This window comes from Salmo trutta, chromosome 16 (genome assembly GCF_901001165.1).
Source record: "Salmo trutta chromosome 16, fSalTru1.1, whole genome shotgun sequence".
Taxonomy (NCBI): domain Eukaryota; kingdom Metazoa; phylum Chordata; class Actinopteri; order Salmoniformes; family Salmonidae; genus Salmo; species Salmo trutta.
Window position 1 is genome coordinate 59,955,413 of NC_042972.1, and position 15,076 is coordinate 59,970,488.

The 15,076-nt window shown below is 45.1% G+C and overlaps 1 protein-coding gene across 1 annotated transcript; it reads left to right on the forward strand.

Moving 5' to 3' along the window:
- Window positions 1-7,172: 7,172 nt before the first annotated feature.
- On the forward strand, window positions 7,173-11,353 carry LOC115151122 (transcriptional regulator Myc-2). The gene is made up of 3 exons (XM_029695130.1): window positions 7,173-7,326; window positions 8,846-9,418; window positions 9,845-11,353. Exons 2-3 carry the CDS (start codon window positions 8,857-8,859, stop codon window positions 10,429-10,431), a joined length of 1,149 nt encoding a protein of 382 aa, XP_029550990.1. The 5' UTR covers window positions 7,173-7,326; window positions 8,846-8,856; the 3' UTR covers window positions 10,432-11,353.
- Window positions 11,354-15,076: the final 3,723 nt, after the last annotated feature.

Genomic DNA, 15,076 nt, shown 5'->3' on the forward strand with positions numbered 1-15,076 from the left:
AGAGACAATTAGCGACAGCTGTCTCTGATTGGGAATCGACAGAACCCAACCTAGAATTTCCCACCTAGAGCCTACACAAGGCTAAAACGTAAACAAAACAAAAACCAAGGAAAAATACCTAACATGACACACCCTGACCCAATATCCCCGAGTTCACCTGGTCAGGGCGTGACAGAACCCCCCCCCCAACGGTGCGTACTCCCGGCGCACCAAACTTAAGTCTATTAGGGGGGGACCCGGGTGGGCGCCTCACCCTCAGTGGAGGCTCTGGCCCCGGGCGTGTTCTCTCCCCCGCCTTCACCTTAACCCTACCCCTCTGGCCCGGACTGGACCACTGTGGAGCGGCATGCTCAGGCTCCGGAGCGGAGCCGTCGACCGGAACAGGATTGGGCACCGGTGGACCGGAGACGGGCCGTGCCGGACTGTGGACACGCACCGTGGGCTTGGTGCGGGGAACAGGAACGGGCCGGACAGGACTGTGGACACGCACCGTGGGCTTGGTGCGGGGAACAGGGACGGGCCGGACAGGACTGTGGACACGCACCGTGGGCTTGGTGCGGGGAACAGGTATGGGCCGGACAGGACTGGGGACACGCACCACTGACTTGGTGTGGGGAGCAGGGACGGGCCGGACAGGACTGGGGACACGCACCACTGACTTGGTGCGGGGAGCAGGGACGGGCCGGACTGGACTGGGGACACGCACCACTGGCTTGGTGCGGGGAGCAGGAACGGGCTGGGCCGGAGGGCAGTCTGGCAGCTCGGGACAGTCTGGGCAGTCTGGCAGTTCCGCGCAGTCTGACCACTCCGGCAGTTCAGGGCAGTCTGGCCACTCCGGCAGTTCAGCGCAGTCTGGCCACTCCGGCAGTTCAGCGCAGTCTGGCCACTCCGGCAGTTCAGCGCAGTCTGGCCACTCCGGCAGTTCAGCGCAGTCTGGCCACTCCGGCAGTTCAGCGCAGTCTGACCACTCCGGCGACTGTTGACTGGCGGGCAGCTCCGACGACTGTTGACTGGCGGGCAGCTCCGACGACTGTTGACTGACGGGCAGCTCCGACGACTGTTGACTGACGGGCAGCTCCGACGACTGTTGACTGGCGGGCATCTCCGACGACTGTTGACTGGCGGGCAGCTCCGACGACTGTTGACTGGCGGGCATCTCCGACGACTGTTGACTGGCGGGCAGCTCCGACGACTGTTGACTGGCGGGCAGCTCCGACGACTGTTGACTGGCGGGAAGCTCCGACGACTGTTGACTGGCGGGCAGCTCCGACGACTGTTGACTGGCGGGCAGCTCCGACGACTGTTGACTGGCGGGCAGCTCCGACGACTGTTGACTGGCGGGCAGCTCCGACAACTGTTGACTGGCGAGACCGACCGGAGGCCTAGTCCTGGGAGGTGGCACAGGACGGACCAGGATGGGAAGACCCACTGGAGGCCTGGTCCGAGGAGGAGGCACAGGATAAACCGGGCTGTGGGGGAGCACTGGAGTTCTGGTACGGACACTCCTTACCCACACTCCAGGCTGAATGCCCACTTTGGCCCGGCACGGGCGGAGAGCAGGCATTGGGCGAACTGGACCCTCCCAGCGCTCTGGAGACACAGTGCGCAACGCCGGCGCAGGATAACCTGGACCGAGGAGGCGCACCGGAGACCAGACGCGCTGAGCTGGCACCATCCGCCCTGGCTCGATGCCTGCACTCGCATAGCACTTGCGGGGGGCTGGTATGTAGCGCACCGGGCTTTGAACGCGCACTGGGGACACCGTGCGCACCACAGCATAACACGGTGTCTTACCAGAGCCACGCTGCTTCCGGTAAGCACGGGGAGTTAGCTTAGGTCTACCACCTGACTCCGCCAATCTCCCCGTGTGCCCCCCCCCCAAAAAATTGTGGGGCTGCCTCCCGTGTCCGTTGCGCTCCCTCTCCTCATACCAGCGCCTCTCAGCTCTCGCCGCCTCAATCTCCCACTGCGGGCGGCGATAATCCCCAGCTTGAGCCCATGGTCCTTTCCCATCCAGGATTTCCTCCCAAGTCCATGACTCCAGATAGCCTTTCTCCTGGTGCCTCTCCTTGTGCTGCTCCTTGTCCTTGCCAGCCCTCCTCCGCTGCTTGGTCCGTTGTTGGTGGGGTGTTCTGTAACGATTGTCGTCGGGAGACGAGGAAGCGGACCAAAACGCAGCTGGGAGCGAATACATGTTTATTCAACACACTAGAATTAAACATGTACACAAAATCAAGGAAAAACTGCCAATACGTTACGTGCTCAAATAACGAGACAACACCCCACAAACAGCGTGGGGAAAACAGCACTTAAATGTGATCCCAATCAGAGACAATTAGCGACAGCTGTCTTTGATTGGGAATCGACAGAACCCAACCTAGAATTTCCCACCTAGAGCCTACACAAGGCTAAAACGTAAACAAAACAAAAACCAAGGAAAAATACCTAACATGACACACCCTGACCCAATATCCCCGAGTTCACCTGGTCAGGGCGTGACAGCAGGCCAGTTAAGTTCTTCCACATCGATCTCGACAAACCATTTTTGTATGGACCTCGCTTTGTGCATGGGGGCATTGTCATGATGAAACAGGAAAAGGCCTTCCCCAAGCTGTTGCCACAAAGTTGGAAGCACAGAATAGTCTAGAATGTAATTGTATGCTTTAGCATTAAGATTTCCCTTCACTGGAACTAAGGGACCTAGCTCAAACCATGAAAAACAGCCCCAGACCATTATTCCTCCTCCACCAAACTTTACAGTTGGCACTATGCATTTGGGCAGGTAGCGTTCTCCTGGCATCCTCCAAACCCAGATTCACTTCACAATAACAGCACATACAGTTGACTGGGGCAGCTCTAGCATGTCAGAAATTTGACGAACTGACTTGATCCAAGAAGGACGTAGCAGTTCGGACGTCTTTGTCTTGTCGTGTCCCATGTATGTATCTTTTTTTTCCTTCGTATATATTTCGTATATATTTTTTATATTTTTAACTACTGTTTCAACATGCTCTCCTGCAACCCGCCTCACGCAATGTGGTATGGATCTGCTATTTTCTATACTTTAGAACCGGAACCCCCAACAGAAGCTAGCCAGCTTACTAGCTACTAGCTAGTAGTCAGTTAGCCACTGCTAGGGGTCATCAGCTAACCTTAGCCCGGTCAACTCTTGCCAGTCTGCACAGCGCGATTCAACCTAGAGCATACCGTACTGCTTTTTCTCCACATTTCCGGTTTCCTACCGCAAGCTCTGAACCTTTTCACCTGGATCATCGCAGCTAGCTAGCTGCTATCCGAGTGGTTACCCACTGGCTAACGTTTCTGTCCCGAAGCAAGCACCAGTGAGCCTGGAACTAGCTTCGTGCTTGGCCCATCTCCCGGCTAGCTGAAGAGGTCCATAAGCCACTCCTTGGGCTACAATACATATTTTGCCAATTGGCCTGGACCCTTTTTACTGCCGACACGGATTCGATCATGACTGGTCTACCGACGTAATCCGCCCAAAGTGTTTCAACAGGATCCTCCGTCGTGACGTCCCCTGAAGGCCCATCCACTAGCCTGCTAGCCGCAGCCCGCTAGCTGTCTAGAGCATATCGGACTGTTAGCTGAAGAGGACCATCGGCCAATTTCTTGGGCTACAATACCTATTTTGCCAATTGGCCTGGAACCTTTTACTGCCTACACGGAGCCCTGCCGATCCAACACGACTGGTCTGCCGACGTAACCGTCCGAGGGTAGCCCCTGTGATAGCCCCCGCGATATGCAACTTTCAGGGAAGTTAGGAACCAATATACACAGGCAGTTAGGAAAGCAAAGGCTAGCTTTTTCAAACAGAAATTTGACGCGCTCCGGCAGGTATATTTCACTGGTCACCCCCAAAGCCTATTCCTCCTTTGGCCACCTTTCCTTCCAGTTCTCTGCTGCCAATGACTGGAACAAATTGCAAAAATAACTGAGGCTGGAGACTCATATCTCCCTCACTAACTTTAAACATCAGCTGTCATAGCAGCTCACAGATCATTGCACCTGTACATAGCCCATCTGTAAATAGCCCATCCAACTACCTCATCCACATATTGTTATTTTTTTGTTGTTGCTCCTTTGCACCCCAGTATCTCTACTTGCACATTCATCTTCTGCACATCTATCACACATCTATCCAGTGTTTAATTGCTAAATTGTAATTACTTCGCCACTACAGCCTATTTATTGCCCTACCTCCCTAATCGTACCTCATTTTCACACACTGTATATAGATTTTTTCTATTGTGTTATTGACTGTATGTTTGTTTATTCCATGTGTAACTCTGTGTTGTTGTTTGTGTCGCACTGCTTTGCTTTATCTTGGCCAGGTCGCAGTTGTAAATGAGAACTTGTTCTCAACTGGCCTACCTGGTTAAATAAAGGTGAAATAAAAAATAAAATAAATTGTTGGAAAGTCACTGAGCTCTTCAGTAAGGCCATTCTACTGTGAATGTTTGTCTCTGGAGATTGCATGGACTTGTGCTCGATTGTATACACCTGTCAGGAACGGATGTGGCTGAAATAGCCAAATCCACTAATTTGAAGGGGTGTCCACATACTTTTGTATATAGTGTACATAACCCACCAGACACGCCACTATGTGTTTCTTCACCCAAACCAAAAAAATATTTTATGCGTTGCCCAGTTATTTATAGAGCCATGTCATTGTGGAATGCTCTCTTGGTGTCTTTCCAATTTTTAACTATTATTTTATTTGTATTTCTTTTTTTTATTTAATGTAATATCTTATGTTGTTCTTGTCTATAATGGTTTTGTACTCTGTCATGTATTTGTACATTTCATGTTGACTCCAGGAAGAGTAGCTGCTGCATTTGCAGTTGCTAATGGAGATCCTAATAAACTAAACGAAACAATAACATCCAGTAGTGACATCATGCATTAAGGTAGATGACAGTTATGTACTGTATGAACTGTAGTAGGTAGCAGATGATCCCCTTGGTGACTTTATGTCATTCAAAATTACCATGGTGCTGTGTGTGTGTCCAAATAGAGGATTATCACTTCTCACAATGGTGCTGAATCAATGTCTCGCAAGGTCACATCATGATAAATGTGCATTTTACATAACATAACCGAATATAATACCATATCATAGTAGGCCTGCCTCCTCATATTTAATGAGATTTTAGGATGGTTAGCTGAAGCTGAATAGTCACTTGTTTTTTCTCATGCGCTAAAAACGCAACAGGGCGCACCACTAGGCAGGATATATGCCTTGATTGCAACAAAATACAAGGCTAATAGTTTGTTACCCCATCTGCTCTAATTCACTTGCAAAATGGTAATTCAAGATGATCAAAATGCATATTCCTATTAAACTGATTGAGATCAATCAAATGAATGGCATAGAGATGCAGTTTGAACGTTTCACCAGTAGAACCTGAATAATTATTATTCATGATTGACAATGATGATGGCCTATTTGGAAATGAAGTATCCTATGGCTAATTTGGTGTTTGAGGTTATTCAAAAAAGAACATGTACTTTACACTATGAGTTGGCATAGGCAGATGTTTCAGTTGGAGGATGCATTTTATGCTAATTCTATAATGGGCTATTCAATTTGCTACATCTGTTGATACAAAATTTGATTGAGGAAATTATGATGTCATTTTAAAAAAAGGCGCTCCCTCGCCTAATAAATTACACTATACCACTGGTTAAGTATACATAAATGCAAATCACCTATTGTGCCTTTCTGGGCTGGCTGGTAAAATGCTTTGAAATGTCAAACGTGGCCATAAACTCATGGTCTGTGCTGACCAACTCATTCACCTATCACAGAGAACAGTGATGCCTCATTGTTAGTAAGAGTCAATTATATATATATATACACTAGATCACTAACAGGGGGCGCTGTTTTGAAGCCACCGTGCCTCCATCTGTGTAAAACATATTTTGTAATAGAAATGCATTTATGCCTGTCTACATTTGTTTTTGACATGTTTATTCTATTACAGGCACCGTAATGCATAGTTTTAAATTATATTATGTGAGCTAAACATAAAAAACATTAAAACATAAATAAAAACATTTCCCTTAAAGTCATTTTTTTTAAAGTTATAGTGTTACTGTCCCCACTACAACAACAGAAATGTAATTGTGTCCTTTAAACATTTAATTGAAATATTGTAGGGGCTCCCGAGCGGGGCAGCAGTCTAAGGCACTGCATCTCAGTGCTTGAGGTGTCACTACAGACCCTGGTTACATTCCAGGCTGTATCATAACCGGCCGTCATTGGGAGTCCCATAGGGCGGCACACAATTGCCCCAGCGTCGTCCAGGTTAGGGTTTTTGCAGGGTAGGCTGTCAATGTAAATACAAATGTGTTCTTAACTGACTTGCCTAGTTAAATAAACGAAAATAAATTCCTTTCATTTTTACAGATGACTGCGCCTTCTGGGGAATGGTAACATGGCTGACCACTTACAACATCTGCAATCCAGGATTTATATTCATTATTTTACAAGTCATTTAAGAACAAATTCTTATTTTCAATGACAGCCTAGGAACAGTGGGTTCATCCTTCATCCAAATCTGCCTGATCCGAGGCAAATTTGTACCTTGTCAACTGGGGGATTTGAACTTGCAACCTTGTGGTTATTAGTCCAACGCTCTAACCACTAGGCTGCCCTGCCACCCCATTATTATGATGATGATGATGATGATGATGATGACGATGATGACGATGATGATGATGATGAAGAACCAGGCGAGACATCCTTCATTTGGCCAGTGTTATCTGGTATCGTTGAGACGTCCCTACCCTAAACCAGTTTACATTTCAAATTCAGATGGGGTAGGGACGTCCCAAGGATTCCGGACAGCACCGACCGTGTCAATCTGTTCCCAGCAGCCTCCATTTTCTTGGAATTCCATAATGCGTATGGAGAGCAGATCCGTCCGCGTCTTCAGACAATATAGATCCTTCCTTAAAACAACTTTTGCTGTGTGTGTGTTTAATCGCCGTATTTTATGCGCAGATCCACACGGATTTATACACAATAAACATTATTACAGCAGTGGAATATTTCTTTATTCTAGTGTCCCATATAGATTTGTAAATTTTGGCGCGATTTCGTGCTGTGGAAGGATACTGCTGCGCCGTGGTCGTATATAGTGAAATGGATCTCGTCGCCACACCTACGGATCTTGTGTAGTATGGTAGATAACGGAGCGACAGAATAAGAATTACATTAGTTTATCTCGGTTTCATTTCGTTGGAATTTATCAAGCCACGAAAACGTATTCTTCCCTTTCTCATACCCCTGAAATAATAAAGGTAAGAGTTGACATTTACGGCGTCACAGATTATTTCACATGGCTTTTTTTTCACGTGGTTTTTGCCGGTAGCTGATTTTTTTTTTTTTTTTAGTAGTTTACGTTGCCTAGCTAGTTATTAGTTACCTGACTTTTTTTATATATTTATTTGAAAGGACATGACGGCATACATAAAATGATAATTCATTCGAATGGTTTTTAGCTTCAATCATGTTTTATCTTTGTTGGTGATTTGTAGAAAAAAATTAACATCTAACGTTGTGCGGTGACAAATGTTGGCAAATTAGTGTAAATGTGCAACGGTCGATGGAAACGATTATTTAAATTAAAAAAAATCACAATCAAATTAAATGTCCATGTTGAACGTCAGCATAGTTCTACATAGCTTTTCTCTGTTCTGCTAACCTAATGTTTGCTTATGGTAACTGCACCTCTTTTGCCCTTTAAAGTCTTCTGGTATTTAATAAAATGCTCATTTTAACCTGCAGTGCTAGATGCATTACAGTTACTGCCTTTTCAACATGTTCCCCGGTAGGCCGTCATTGTAAATAAGAATTTGTTCTTATTAACTGACTTGCCTAGTTAAATAAAGGTTACATTTAAATAGAGGCATTTATGCGCGTATATTGCTGAAATGTGAGTCTGAATAGGAGAGCTGTAGAAGTTGATTTTAAACTGCAGTGGAACCAATGGTTGTGTGTGTATAATAAAAAATAATTGACTACTGAATTGACTGCTCAAGACTAGAGATGGCAAGGTTTCGCAATAGCCAGTGAATGGTCTTTATCTTCAGGCATCTCGGTCTTTGAATTGTTATCTAGTTGATCTTTACCGTAGCCAAGTCCACGGAGTTGAGCACATACGTTTTTGAAATGTACCTCCGACTCGTTCGAGTCGCTATGCGTCGATACTTCAAATTCTACATTCTTAAACGTGTCCTTTTGCTGAAATCAAAGGGCACGTTTTACATTTTTTTTATAAAACGTAAATGAAATACAACCACCGACTATTTCCTCTTTGCTGCTGTTGCTCTAATGGCAACTAAGCGCGAATGCGCATCTGCTAATTGAATCTAAACAAGGAAAGTTGGTGGTATTTGACTTACGTTTTTATTTAAAAAAATTAAGCGAACAAAGGCACGAAATAACAGAGGACAAACATGGATACACTAAGGGATTAAGTATTTCCACCTTTGGAGTATCGACGCAAAGCGACTTGAAGGAGTCGAAGTTAATAAAAAAGTCTGCATTTAACTCCATGGAGGAGTTGAGGGACTTGGCTAGCATTACCTAGGTAAATTCTTTTGAGGAGAAAAATGCGCATTTGGCTACGTTGTGCTCCTCAGCTGTTTAAATTATGTCATGGGGTTAAAAGCCCGTTGATGGCCACCCAGATTGGGGCGGGGTGACTGATGTAAACATAAATAAAAGGTTGTGCTTGCAGTCAAAGTACTAAGAGCATCACTAAGTTGACTTATATCACACGTGCATACTCAACACGCTTTTTTCCCCTCTTCCCAGATTCTGCCAGAATGCTGCAGAGTTTCTCCCAGTCTCAAGACTGGTTCTACTCAGAGCCTCTCTTATTTGATGATGAATTCTGCCAGAGCTTGATGAAGGACCTACAGTCGCTCCCCACGCCACCCCAGTCCCCTCCATTGAAGACTGGACTCAATGCCAAACCACTTTCCAAGGAGGACCAGTTGAGCTACGTCTCGGACATACTCCTGGAGGATCAGGACCCGCAACTAAATTGGAATTGTGACTTTTTGTACGATGGCAGTGCAACCGAGACAAAGGACCAACAGCCAGATGAGTCTGACGACTGTTTATGGCATTGTCTCGGTGATAAGTCTATGGAGAAGCTATCATCTGTGCTCTCCAGCAGCCCTCTGCTCTCGGACATAGACACAAGCATTTTCGAGGAAATTGCCGGCTCCACACTGGACTGCCACAGCGCGGCGCTCGCATGCCAAGCTTTGGAGAATGAGGATTTACTATTGGACAGTCAGGAGCAAGGCAGCGAGTCGACTTCAGACTATGGCTCAGCAGGAGGTGAATTCTCAACGTATTCGAGCAGTGCCAGTGATTCTGGTGAGTTGGTCCACGTTCTTGGCCACAGTGCTTGTAAATGAAAAGGTTATACCGTGCATTTATTGACTTTCGTTATTTGCTTAAATGTAAAGAGGAACTGTTAGAAAGTTACTTTGGTACAGTAATGAGTTGATCTCTCATGCATGCTTTTAAATGCCATCATTTCATAATAAGGGAAGTGAATTTAGGACCAAGTTTTAAATTATATTTTTTTTCCCTCAAGCATTTCTGCAAAAATGAAGAACATGAATTATCTGCGGTGCAAGCTTGCAGTTCAATATAATTAACCTAGAAGTAAAGTTGGCCGCACTGCCCAGAAAATTTCAGTTAAAAATGTTAGTCGAAAGCCAAGGCATCTGAAATGCAGTTTTTCAAATGTTATTGGAGTTGACTGCTAACCCAATCCCTTGTGGTTTTCCTCTACAGAGGAGGAGATAGACGTGGTGACAGTGAAGAGGACCACCAGCCCCTCCTCCCTCTCCCAGTCGGTAGAAGAGAGCCGGCGGCGGCAGCGCGCCCTAAAGCGTCAACACCTGGAGATCCAGCTGCAGCACAACTACGCTGCCCCCTGCCCTGCATCGCCCCTCCGCTCAGAGCCCTCATCCGCTTCCTACCACAAACGCACCCGGTCCTCCGACTCCCACAGACACCACCACCGCAGCTCGTCGGGCCGCTCGTCCCGACACAACCTCAGCAGTCACCAACACCAGTCTAGCTCTAGGCAGTCGACTGATGTGGAGGATGAGGAGGAGAGGAGGCATACCCACAATGTGATGGAGAGGCAACGGCGCAACGAGCTGAAGAACTGTTTCCTGCGGCTCAGGGACAACGTGCCTGAGCTGTCCAACAACGACAAGGCCTCCAAGGTGGTCATCCTGAAGAGGGCATGCGACAGCATCCGTGGCCTGGAGCTGGCGGGCCAGAGACTGAATGTCAAGCGAGACAAGCTCAGAGAGAGGCAGGAGCAGCTCAAAGTTAAACTGGAGCAGCTCAGGAGGCAACGGTGCGACTGACGAGATGAGGCGCAAAACTAAAGCATTTAGAGATAGATGATTTGAAAATACCGGTCTTGACTTAAGACTTGATGCTGCGCATACTCAATGCATGGTCTCATCCATCCACTGCGGTGACTGTTTAAGAAGTGAAAGTTGCTGAGAGACGGTTAAACCTGTATGAGTAAAAAAAGTTTGGCTTGGAACATGTCGATGTTCAGCCTAGTACAATAATGTTAGTCATTTATTGTCCTAGCGATTTGCCCAAGTCATTGTTCATAAAATAGACTACATGTAACAGCCTATGTTGTAGAGTAAGCCATATCAAATTGAGCAGCCATTTTGTTAGTGAAAAATGGACCTTGTATATACAGTCTCTTCCACATTCCCCCGTATGTTATGAAATTCCCACTGGGCAGTGATGTCTAGTCCATGTTGGTTCAACATTGAAATGACATGGAAACAACATTGATTCATCCAGTGGTTTGGTTCTTTTGCTGTTTTTAAAAAAAAATATTTTGGGCTGGTTCCAAAGTTAAACATTTTAAGGGGTTGAATGTAATGTATGCCAATTATTGCCATTAATTACAAAAATTGTTAATTACTACTTCCATTTACTCACGTGAACTTTAAAGACCTGACCTGTTATGAATGTGGTGTGTTATTGTGGAACAATGCCTCATGCCTTAACTCATTCTGTTATGTTTTGTTTAAAGCATGACTTACTGTACTCTACCTCAAACGGGTCTGAAACCTGAGAATTTGTTTGCTCTCTTGGAAGCAACTATATATAGATTTAGTTGTATATATTTTGTTTTTATTGTATCATAAATTATTTTAGTATTTTTTGGGGGGGGTGGGGGGGTTCATTTGCAAGTTAAAGTTCTGTTTATCAGCAGCACTTTGTTTTTTTATAATGTAATAAAGAATGGACAAAAGTCAATGTTTACTGGTGTTATTATACAGAATGTGAAATGCACCAGTACAACATGTTCACCTCACAGGATGCAAGGTATGTGAGTTGCATCCAAATAGACCGCTATCGCACAATCGGTGTGCGGTACATATATGTGTTCTATTGTATTTGGGTCAAGGTGAGTGGGTGGATGATTGTGCAGTACCTGATTTGGAATGGCACCATAAACTAATTTCAAAGTCTTGTCAAAAGATGAAGGGGATTATCTCAAGACAGGGTGTGTCTGATAATACAAGCAGGAATTTGACAATTGTGTACAAAGTACAGTGTGCAAAGACACTTGAACTTTCTCTCTTGCATGAATACATCCAACCACCTGCCTGAGATTCATGACCCCAGTTCTTCACTTTGACCGTTACATCCCAATACTTTCAGAAAGAAAACAAACTTAACCAAAATTGTGTCCATACAATCACATTGATTATAACCCCAACCCACCTACCCCATGCTCCAGATGTTGTACTGACCTTCTAGTAGTTTAGTTTGAGTATCTAGCTCAAAGTGAATGCCTCAGTGACATGGATTGCCCACATCGGCACGCGCGCTCCTCTGAACTATTACCTGCAACAACTCAAAGCACCCTTGTCAGCTATCTAATGCCCTGGGGGTAGTCTATGATGCTGTCATCATGACATCCACTCCTGGGGGTGTGTTTATTATGGCACACGAAGGAAAATGTTTTGCAACAAAAATGAGTGTCTTATTAGACAAGTCCAGGTTGTTCCTCCCTGTTTCAGTCAGGTTTTGTCCGTTTGGTGCTTAATGAACATGACCCTGGCTGCCATGAGTCAGGTAGAGCTAGCTGAAGGCTGATGATGCGTCCCTGGACGGTCACACACTGCCAGAGGTCATATGAGGTAGGTTTGCAGGTTTTGGTTACTTTTTTGGTAAGAGTAGCCTCTCGGCAATAAACCATGCGAAAGGTCATTGTTGGGTTACATTACTAACTGAAAGTAAATGATAAAATAAATGACAGACTATTCACAAATGACATGTCTTTAGAAGTGCTTGTTTAACTAGCACACCCAGGTGAATCAATGGAATTCCCAATAACAGCCTCATTCGTCAAGCTTTTACTGAGCACAAAGGGCATGCTAATGTAGCTTTTGCCTCTGCCATCATCACAAGATTGCTTTGAAAAGACCAGTGAGTCTGAATGGTCGTGCAACTTCTGGCACTTTTTCACCCTCTCTTTCATCCTTTGTGTTCCAAGTCATTGGGCCATGGATCTTATCAAGTGGTGTGGAGAGGAAAGACTCCACAGAGTCTGCATCCCTAAGTAGGGTGCCTTCCTAAAAGTGTACTTCTGAAAATGTGGTTAATTGTGGGTGTGGGCATTGTGGTGTGGGGGTCGAGATAGATGGATGGCATGGGACGTGATGTTCTTTAAGATGCTAATGCTTCATTGGTTCCAGGACTTGCTCCTGTGTGACTGTCTGCAGACATACAGGTGGGAAAGAGGAGGAGGAGGACACAGTACAAGGTCTTAGTACACAACCATTCAGGAGCATTCAAGCCCTCGTATTAGGTGTCACTTGTCAAACATTTGCCTTGTGCAGAATTAAAGTCGGTGTGAATCTGAGGTAGTAAAAAACAAGTGCTCAGTGAAAAGCAGTGACTTTTCAAGAATCTCTTTACTGTTGACGTTTCCCAAGCTGGAGTTTAGTTTTGCAACTCACGCAGGGTATTAAACCAAGTATCCATAGTAAAACCCTTTAAAACAAGCCTCCTGTCCCCAAACTGTTAGCACCCTAAGAGAGATCAAGTGTGTCTTTGTAGAGGTAACATCTGGGAGAGTGTATGAAATGCATATAAACCTGTGTCTGCCTGTACCCCTGGTGCTCTCTTCCTCTTTATCTCTCTCTTTCCCACTCATTCTCACACTCTGTTCACATATGTGACGAAGTGGATAGGTACAGAAATCATGGAAATGCTACATCAGAGAATTATTGTGTGTGTGTGTGTTTACACTTTGAATGTCCCACTTTGAATGTCACACAGTCGAGCAAAAACCAGTTACCCACATTCGTTATTCTTTGTCACTGAATGAATGGTAGGCCTAGATCAAGTCTCTATAGTGCATCCAGGAAAATCTCAGGTTGGTTTATTAAACTAATCTGTAGATCTGAACAAGTAAAGATCTGGAGGCAGTGAAGAAGGCCAAGAGGAGTTTCACTGAGCACAATGATTCAAATATGTTGTCTATACATTTCGTTGTTAAAATAAGTAGAATAGAATTATAATATTATAAGGTAAAAAAAGGACTCCTATGTTCTTTGCACAAACGTGATAATTCAAGTTGGGCCAGAGCCATTTGTTCACATTAAATAACAATGTGAATGATTAAACATTTTTGGGGAGTTTAAGATGTGTTATGCCTATTCATTGTGATTGATTAGTCCGATGGAACATGCCCTCTGTGGTTTAGAGATATCATCTTTATACATGTACCATTATGGCAGCGCCATTGAGGCAATCTGCGTTTTGAAGTTGTCCATTTTCTTCTTCTACTACTTCTATGAGTTCGCAGTCAAACTGAAAGGGTGCATACTTCCAACTAGTGTTTGCTCATAAGTATAATTAATTGGCTGATCCCTCCTGATGACCTGGATGGAATCATGTGATCCTTCCTTAACCCATAGGAAGTCCCACCCAGTTGACTACTTTGAAATGGTGGATGACAATTGTCCATGACAAAACTGGTTTTATCCATCTGGAGTCCCTTGGGTGGCAGGTAGCCTGGCGGGTAGGAGCGTTGGGCCAGTAACTGAAAGATTGCTGGATCGAATCCTGACCTGACAAGGTAAAAATCTGTCTTTCTGCCCCCGAGTAAGGCAGTTAACCCACTGTTCCCTGGGCGCCGATGACGTGGATGTGGATTAACGTAGCCCCCCTCATCTCTCTGATTCAAAGGGCTAAATGCGGAAGACAAATTTCAGTTGAATGCATTCAGTTGTACAACTGACTAGGTATCCCCCTTTCTCTTTCCTCTATCTAACTCTATGGGCTACGCATGGCTTTGACTGGAGGCTGCAGAGGAGGGAAAGGATTAGCTACCAAGCAAGCCGCAGAGGCCTAATGCCCTGTTGCCTCACTGATTAGAATACATACAGTGGCGACCCATCATTCAGGGCAGGTGGGGCTGCACATTTTTAGGTAAAAATAAAATAATATATATTGGGGGGTGCTTGCGTTTTTTGCTTGTTATTTTGGCATTAATATGTGTCACAGATAAGTTTGCAAACAATGTAAAAAAAAATACTATCCAGTTGAAGTCGGAAGTGTACATCTTAGCCAAATACATTTAAACTCAGTTTCACAATTCCTGACATTTAATCCTGGTAAAAATTCCCTGTTTTAGGTCAGTTAGGATCACCACTTTATTTTAAGAATGTGAAATGTCAGAATAATAATAGAGAGAATGTTTTATTTCAGCTTTTCTTTCTTTCATCACATTCCCAGTGGGTCAGAAGTTAACATACACTCAATTAGTATTTGGTAGCATTGTCTTCAAATTGTTTAACTTGGGTCAAAAGTTTCAGGTAGCCTTCCACAAGCTTCCCACAATAAGTTGGGTGAATTTTGGCCCATTCCTCCTGACAGAGCTGGTGTAACCGAGTCAGGTTTGTAGGCCTCCTTGCTCGCACACGCTTTATCAGTTTTGCCCACACATTTTCTATAGGATTGAGG